The sequence below is a fragment of the Taurulus bubalis genome, assembly GCF_910589615.1.
Source record: "Taurulus bubalis genome assembly, chromosome: 12".
Classification (NCBI taxonomy): domain Eukaryota; kingdom Metazoa; phylum Chordata; class Actinopteri; order Perciformes; family Cottidae; genus Taurulus; species Taurulus bubalis.
Window position 1 is genome coordinate 27,907,509 of NC_136600.1, and position 9,475 is coordinate 27,916,983.

The window sequence follows — 9,475 nt, forward strand, 5'->3', positions numbered from 1 at the left end:
ACGGGGTCGCTGCAGAAGTGCAGCAGGTAGGGCGTGATGCGGTCCAGCAGGACCTCCACGGCCAGCCGCGGGGCCAGGTGCAGCACCAGCTCCAGCGCCGCCAGCTTGGAGTCGCAGGAGTGCAGCGTCTGCAGGCAGGACGTGATGACGGACACTAGGACCATGAGGCCCTGCTCCTCCCGGGAGCTCAGCACACCGGGGTCCTGGGACCCGGAGGAGGACGGGGCTCCTGCGGGGCACACGGGTCTGGTTAACGCCGGCGCAGGAGAAGAGGACCGCGGGTCAGAACCGGGCTCACCTCCTCGCAGGTTGTGCAGGATGTTGTCCAGGTCTTTGCGGATCACGAGGACCCGCTCGTCGGCGGACTGGAAGGTCTCTTTGGCGAACTGGGCCATGTAGGGCTGCAGGAAGGTGTAGAAGATGTCCGGGAAGGCCTTCCCCCGCTGCTGCTTCAGGTACTCCTCCGCCGACTGGCGCCGCTCCGGCTCCCGCTGCACCATCTGAGCCACCTGAGACCACGAGACCGTCAGGACCACATAAGGACTAGAGGGCCACGAGACCGCCAGGACCACATGAGGACTAGAGGGCCACGAGACCGTCAGGACCACGTAACCCTCCAGGTAGGGGGACCACGTAACCCTCCAGGTAGGGGGATCACGTAACCCTCCAGGTAGGGGGACCATGTAACCCTCCAGGTAGGGGGACCACGTAACCCTCCAGGTAGGGGGACCACGTAACCCTCCAGGTAGGAGGACCACGTAACCCTCCAGGTAGGAGGACCACGTAACCCTCCAAGTAGGAGGACCACGTCTCAGAGGAACTGGTCTCGGTCGGTCTGGACCAGATGAGTTCACATATGGTCATGATTTAGGATCCGGCCCGGACCCAGGTCCAGATGATCTGGTCCTGTGAGGGTTTACAGGTCCAGATGATCTGGTCCTGTGAGGGTTTACAGGTCCAGATGATCTGGTCCTGTGAGGGTTTACAGGTCCAGATGATCTATTTGAGCCATTATAGGTCATTTGTTTTGCCAAATATGAGTTATTTTTTGCACAGATAGAACTTTATTTGCATTGTTCTAACAAAGTGATTGGCATGTTATTAGTGTTTGTCTGATGGGGCGTTTTGGTTTACTTGAAAGTGATTTACATTTTCTTCATTCTATTATTTGAAAAAGCATGGATGGGGCGCGAACATGTTTCTTCCTCCAAAGTGGGGCGTGACAGAAACCGTCTGAGAACCAGTGCTCTGAGGGTTCATGCAACAACAACAAAAAGGTGTAAGTAAGACGGAGACCAGCTCTCGGACGTTCCGGTCCTCGATCTTCATGAGGACCTGCTCCGTCTGGAAGAGGCTCTTCCGGTAGGCCAGCAGCTGGGACAGGTCGAAGAGGGGCACGCCCTCCGTGAAGAGCTCAGCGATCACGCATCCTGGAACACAAAGACCGGACTGAGACCCGGACTGAGACCGGACTGAGACCCGGACTGAGACCCGGACTGAGACCCGGACTGAGACCGGACTGAGACCGGACTGAGGAACACTTCAGAGGAGACATCTCAGTATGGGACACTTTAATAAACACAACAACGTACGAGCATATCGGAACGATGAAAAGGGCTTTACGGGAATATACAACCGATCCCAACCCAGGTTTAGTTTAGGTTCAATATGTTTCAGGAGGAAGGATCATGGAACAGGTGGTGAAACCTTCTGAGCCCCAACAGCCTTCTGCACCTCTTGCTCAAGTAGTCATATGAACCCCAAATGAGTTATAATACTTGTGTTTATTTAATAGCATTTTTTCAGAATTTTAGGACTTATAGAATCAGAATCACAATAAAACAAAGCAGTGGCATGTTAAGATGGATATTGATTAAAAAAACTGTGTCGTTCGGTTCAAAAATGGAAAGATTACTTTTTTGATGCCAAAACATTGTCTGATTCGGGCATGCTGGGTACTGACATGTTCAGCAGCTTCCGCATGTTCTGGATGATACGGTTTAGAAATGTGGGCGGACCAGGAAGGCCTCAGGACTCATGAACGTCTGCAGGAAAAAACTGAAATAACTTTGAACGTTTTGTGACTTTACAGGTACTAATAGGGGAAATGAATGATTTGTATTGCTTTGTTAGACTCCCACAAGCCGTTAAGGTTACAGGGTGTATCTGTTAGTGAAATCTGACGTTGTAAGGGTTACTTATCAGGGGTTTAGTGAAACCTTACGTTCACCACGGCAACTTTACGTAAGTACTTAAACTTAACGGTTACTTCATTACTTAATCGGTCTCTTCTCACAAGAGTTACGGTATTGTAGCAATTGAAAGTTAATCAACCCTGTGGTTGTGGAGATGATTAAGGAAACATCTTTTTAAACGAGGTTCTAAGGTCTACCAGCTGAGAAGAAGGAGGAGCATGAGGTCTACCAGCTGAGAAGAAGGAGGAGCATGAGGTCTCCCATCTTAGAAGAAGGAGGAGCATGAGGTCAACCAGTTTAGAAGAAGGAGGAGCATGAGGTCTACCAGTTTAGAAGAAGGAGGAGCATGAAGTCTACCGGTTTAGAAGAAGGAGGAGCATGAGGTCTACCGGCTTAGAAGAAGGAGGAGCATGAGGTGTACCAGCTTAGAAGAAGGAGGAGCATGAGGTCTACCGGTTTAGAAAAAGGAGCATGAGGTCTACCGGCTTAGAAGAAGGAGGAGCATGAGGTCAACCAGCTTATAAGAAGGAGGAGCATGAGGTCTACCAGTTTATAAGAAGGAGGAACATGAGGTCTACCAGTTTAGAAGAAGGAGGAGCATGAGGTCTACCGGCTTAGAAGAAGGAGGAGCATGAGGTCAACCACCTTATAAGAAGGAGGAGCATGAGGTCAACCAGCTTATAAGAAGGAGGAGCATGAGGTCAACCATCTTATAGGAAGGAGGAGCATGAGGTCTACCAGCTGAGAAGAAGGAGGAACATGAGGTCTCCCATCTTAGAAGAAGGAGGAGCATGAGGTCTACCAGTATAGAAGAAGGAGGAGCATGAAGTCTACCGGTTTAGAAGAAGGAGGAGCATGAGGTCTACCGGCTTAGAAGAAGGAGGAGCATGAGGTGTACCAGCTTAGAAGAAGGAGGAGCATGAGGTCTACCAGTTTAGAAAAAGGAGCATGAGGTCTACCGGCTTAGAAGAAGGAGGAGCATGAGGTGTACCAGCTTAGAAGAAGGAGGAGCATGAGGTCTACCGGTTTAGAAAAAGGAGCATGAGGTCTACCGGCTTAGAAGAAGGAGGAGCATGAGGTCTACCAGTTTAGAAGAAGGAGGAGCATGAGGTCTACCGGCTTAGAAGAAGGAGGAGCATGAGGTCAACCGGCTTATAAGAAGGAGGAGCATGAGGTCAACCATCTTATAAGAAGGAGGAGCATGAGGTCAACCATCTTATAAGAAGGAGGAGCATGAGGTCTACCAGCTGAGAAGAAGGAGGAACATGAGGTCTACCAGTTTAGAAGAAGGAGGAGCATGAGGTCTACCAGTTTAGAAGAAGGAGGAGCATGAGGTCTACCAGTTTAGAAGAAGGAGGAGCATGAGGCCTACCGGCTGAGAAGATGTCCATGGCCGCTCGCAGCTCCCCTCGGCTCCTCTGGTTGTTGTTGGTCAGGTCCACCAGCGGCGTGTTCTGGTCGTTCTCCGTGGCGAACATGCTTCCATCCACGAACCTCTCGGGAGCGATGTAGCACGTCCTGCGCCGCGACGTGTCGAAGAAGTAGTTGAAGTCGGCGGGGTTGTCCTCGGGCAGGAAGGTGGGCTTGAAGCTGGCGAAATCGGTGAGCAGCACCCAGTTCCAGCTGGTCACCATCACATTCTCCGTCTTGATGTCGCCGTGGCGGACGCCGGCTTTGTGCGCCTGGTCCACGGCGTTGAGGATCTGGAAGGCCAGCCATCGCTTCTCCACGTTGTTGAGGAAGGGCCGCGTGCTGATGCGGTCGTACAGGTTGTCCCGCACGTACTGCCGGAACAAGATGGCCGCCTTCTCCGTCAGCGAGGCCTTCTGAAAGGGGGAGCAGTTCTGGCAGGAGTGCAGCCGGATCTTCAGCTCCTCCAGCTCCTGCTTGTAGCTGGTTAGCGGCAGCGAGGGGTCCTGGATGGCGAACACCTTGACCACCACCAGGCCCTCGCGGTGCTGCGCCCGGGCCACCTTGAAGAAGCGCGTGCTGCCCAGGCTCTTGTCGTACTCATGGTCATGGATGTCTGAGAAGTAGCTGTCCACGGACAGGATCTGAGAGGGGGCAATGCCCGCCAGCTGGTTCCCCATCACCTGGAGAGGTAAACAAGTAGACATGTTGACATGTCACTATGTAAACATGTAGACATGTCACTGTGTAAACATGTAAACATGTAGACATGTAAACATGTCACTATGTAAACATGTAGACATGTCACTATGTAAACATGTAGCCATGTCACTATGTAAACATGTAGACATGTCACTATGTAGACATGTAACTATGTAGACATGTAGACATGTCACTATGTAAACATGTAGACATGTCACTATGTAAACATGTAGACATGTAAACAAGTAGACATGTCACTATGTAAACAAGTAGACATGTCACTATGTAAACATGTAGACATGTCACTATGTAAACATGTAGACATGTCACTATGTAAACATGTAGACATGTCACTATGTAAACATGTAGACATGTCACTATGTAAACATGTAGACATGTAAACAAGTAGACATGTAGACATTTAGACATGTCACTATGTAGACATGTCACTATGTAAACATGTAGACATGTCACTATGTAAACATGTAAACAAGTAGACATGTAGACATGTCACTATGTAAACATGTAGACATGTCACTATGTAAACATGTAGACATGTAAACAAGTAGACATGTAGACATGTAAACATGTAGAAATGTCACTATGTAAACATGTCACTATGTAAACATGTAGACATGTCACTATGTAAACATGTCACTATGTAAACATGTAGACATGTCACTATGTAAACATGTAGACATGTCACTATGTAAACAAGTCACTATGTAAACATGTAGACATGTAAACAAGTAGACATGTAGACATGTAAACATGTAGACATGTCACTATGTAAACATGTAGACATGTCACTATGTAAACATACAGACATGTCACTATGTAAACATACAGACATGTCACTATGTAAACATGTAGACATGTCACTATGTAAACATGTAGACATGTAGACATGTCACTATGTAAACATGTAGACATGTAAACAAGTAGACATGTAGACATGTAAACAAGTAGACATGTAGACATGTAAACAAGTAGACATGCAGACATGTAAACATGTAGACATGTCACTATGGAAACATGTAGACAAGTAGACATGTAAACATGTAAACACGTCACTATGTAAACATGTAGACACGTCACTATCTAAACATGTAAACATGTAGACATGTAGACATGTAGAAATGTCACTATGTAAACATGTAGACATGTCACTATGTAAACATGTAGACATGTCACTATGTAAACATGTAGACATGTCACTATGCAAACATGTAAACATGTCACTATGTAAACATGTAGACATGTAAACAAGTAGACATGTAGACATGTAAACATGTAGACATGTAAACATGTAGACACGTCACTATGTAAACATGTAGACACGTCACTATGTAAACATGTAAACATGTAGACATGTCACTATGTAAACATGTAGACATGTCACGATGTAAACATGTAGACACGTCACGATGTAAACATGTAGACACGTCACTATGTAAACATGTAGACACGTCACGATGTAAACATGTAGACATGTCACTATGTAAACATGTAGACATGTCACTATGCAAACATGTAAACATGTCACTATGTAAACATGTAGACATGTAAAGAAGTAGACATGTAAACAAGTAGACACGTCACTATGTAAACATGTAGACACGTCACTATGTAAACATGTAAACATGTAGACATGTAGACATGTCACTATGTAAACATGTAGACATGTCACGATGTAAACATGTAAACACGTCACGATGTAAACATGTAGACACGTCACTATGTAAACATGTAGACACGTCACGATGTAAACATGTAGACATGTCACTATGTACACATGTAGACATGTCACTATGTAAACATGTAGACATGTCACTATGTAAACATGTAAGTATGTAAACATGTAGACATGTCACTATGTAAACATGTAGACATGTCACTATGCAAACATGTAAACATGTCACTATGTAAACATGTAGACATGTCACTATGTAAACATGTAGACATGTCACTATGTAAACATGTAGACATGTCACTACGTAAACATGTAGACATGTCACTATGTAAACATGTCACTATGTAAACACGTAGACATGTCACTATGTAAACATGTAGACATGTCACTATGCAAACATGTAAACATGTCACTATGTAAACATGTAGACATGTAAACAAGTAGACATGTAAACATGTAGACATGTAAACATGTAGACACGTCACTATGTAAACATGTAGACACGTCACTATGTAAACATGTAGACACGTCACTATGTAAACATGTAGACATTCCACTATGTAAACATGTCACTATGTAAACATGTAGACATGTCACGATGCAAACATGTAAACATGTCACTTTATAAACATGTAAACATGTATACATGTAAACATGTAGACATGTTACTACGTAAACATTTAAACATGTAGACATGTCACTATGTAAACATGTAGACATGTCACTATGTAAACATGTAGACATGTCACTATGTAAACATGTAGACATGTCACTATGTAAACATGTCACTATTTAAACATGTAGACATGTCACTATGTAAACATGTAGACATGTCACTATGTAAACATGTACACATGTCACTATGCAAACATGTAGACATGTCACTATGCAAACATGTAGACATGTCACTATGTAAACATGTAGACATGTCACTATGTAAACATGTAGACATGTCACTATGTAAACATGTCACTATGTAAACATGTAGACATGTCACTATGCAAACATGTCACTATGTAAACATGTAGACATGTAAACAAGTAGACATGTAAACACGTCACTATGTAAACATGTAGACACGTCACTATGTAAACATGTAGACACGTCACTATGTAAACATGTAGACACGTCACGATGTAAACATGTAGACACGTCACTATGTAAACATGTAGACCTGTCACTATGCAAACATGTCACTTTGTAAACATGTATACATGTAAACATGTTGACATGTAAACATGTAAACATGTTACTATGTAAACATGTAACTATGTTACTATGTAAACATGTAACTATCTAAACATGTAGACATGTTACTACGTAAACATTTAAACATGTAGACATGTCACTATGTAAACATGTAGACATGTCACTTTGTAAACATGTCACTATGTAAACATGTCACTATGTAAACATGTAGAAATGCAAACATGTAGACATGTAAACATGTAGATATGTCACTATGTAAACATGTCACTATGTAGACATGTAGACATGTAAACATGTCACTATGTAAACATGTAGACATGTCACGATGTAAACATGTAAACACGTCACGATGTAAACATGTAGACACGTCACTATGTAAACATGTAGACACGTCACGATGTAAACATGTAGACATGTCACTATGTACACATGTAGACATGTCACTATGTAAACATGTAGACATGTCACTATGTAAACATGTAAGTATGTAAACATGTAGACATGTCACTATGTAAACATGTAGACATGTCACTATGCAAACATGTAAACATGTCACTATGTAAACATGTAGACATGTCACTATGTAAACATGTAGACATGTCACTATGTAAACATGTAGACATGTCACTACGTAAACATGTAGACATGTCACTATGTAAACATGTCACTATGTAAACACGTAGACATGTCACTATGTAAACATGTAGACATGTCACTATGCAAACATGTAAACATGTCACTATGTAAACATGTAGACATGTAAACAAGTAGACATGTAAACATGTAGACATGTAAACATGTAGACACGTCACTATGTAAACATGTAGACACGTCACTATGTAAACATGTAGACACGTCACTATGTAAACATGTAGACATGTCACTATGTAAACATGTCACTATGTAAACATGTAGACATGTCACGATGCAAACATGTAAACATGTCACTTTATAAACATGTAAACATGTATACATGTAAACATGTAGACATGTTACTACGTAAACATTTAAACATGTAGACATGTCACTATGTAAACATGTAGACATGTCACTATGCAAACATGTAAACATGTCACTATGTAAACATGTAGACATGTCACTATGTAAACATGTAGACATGTCACTATGTAAACATGTAGACATGTCACTACGTAAACATGTAGACATGTCACTATGTAAACATGTCACTATGTAAACACGTAGACATGTCACTATGTAAACATGTAGACATGTCACTATGCAAACATGTAAACATGTCACTATGTAAACATGTAGACATGTAAACAAGTAGACATGTAAACATGTAGACATGTAAACATGTAGACACGTCACTATGTAAACATGTAGACACGTCACTATGTAAACATGTAGACACGTCACTATGTAAACATGTAGACATGTCACTATGTAAACATGTCACTATGTAAACATGTAGACATGTCACGATGCAAACATGTAAACATGTCACTTTATAAACATGTAAACATGTATACATGTAAACATGTAGACATGTTACTACGTAAACATTTAAACATGTAGACATGTCACTATGTAAACATGTAGACATGTCACTATGTAAACATGTAGACATGTCACTATGTAAACATGTCACTATGTAAACATGTCACTATGTAAACATGTAGACATGTCACTATGTAAACATGTCACTATTTAAACATGTAGACATGTCACTATGTAAACATGTAGACATGTCACTATGTAAACATGTACACATGTCACTATGCAAACATGTAGACATGTCACTATGCAAACATGTAGACATGTCACTATGTAAACATGTAGACATGTCACTATGTAAACATGTAGACATGTCACTATGTAAACATGTCACTATGTAAACATGTAGACATGTCACTATGCAAACATGTCACTATGTAAACATGTAGACATGTAAACAAGTAGACATGTAAACACGTCACTATGTAAACATGTAGACACGTCACTATGTAAACATGTAGACACGTCACTATGTAAACATGTAGACACGTCACGATGTAAACATGTAGACACGTCACTATGTAAACATGTAGACCTGTCACTATGCAAACATGTCACTTTGTAAACATGTATACATGTAAACATGTTGACATGTAAACATGTAAACATGTTACTATGTAAACATGTAACTATGTTACTATGTAAACATGTAACTATCTAAACATGTAGACATGTTACTACGTAAACATTTAAACATGTAGACATGTCACTATGTAAACATGTAGACATGTCACTTTGTAAACATGTC

General features: G+C 42.1%; 1 protein-coding gene across 4 annotated transcripts in view; it reads right to left on the bottom strand.

Moving 5' to 3' along the window:
* Window positions 1-4,285, bottom strand: part of pik3r4 (phosphoinositide-3-kinase, regulatory subunit 4) — a gene marked incomplete at its 5' end in the record, with an annotated part of 38,985 nt that extends 34,700 nt beyond the window's left edge. For 3 of the 4 annotated variants that reach the window (XM_079227205.1, XM_079227206.1, XM_079227204.1), the window contains 3 exons: window positions 1-509; window positions 1,297-1,430; window positions 3,568-4,285. The exon at window positions 1-509 is cut by the window's left edge and continues 161 nt beyond it. In XM_079227205.1, coding sequence (XP_079083331.1) covers window positions 1-509; window positions 1,297-1,430; window positions 3,568-4,285 — 1,361 coding nt within the window. The remainder of the gene's footprint in view (window positions 510-1,296; window positions 1,431-3,567) is intronic. The other variant, XM_079227207.1, reaches the window with a different exon arrangement.
* Between the last annotated feature and the right edge of the window lie 5,190 nt (window positions 4,286-9,475).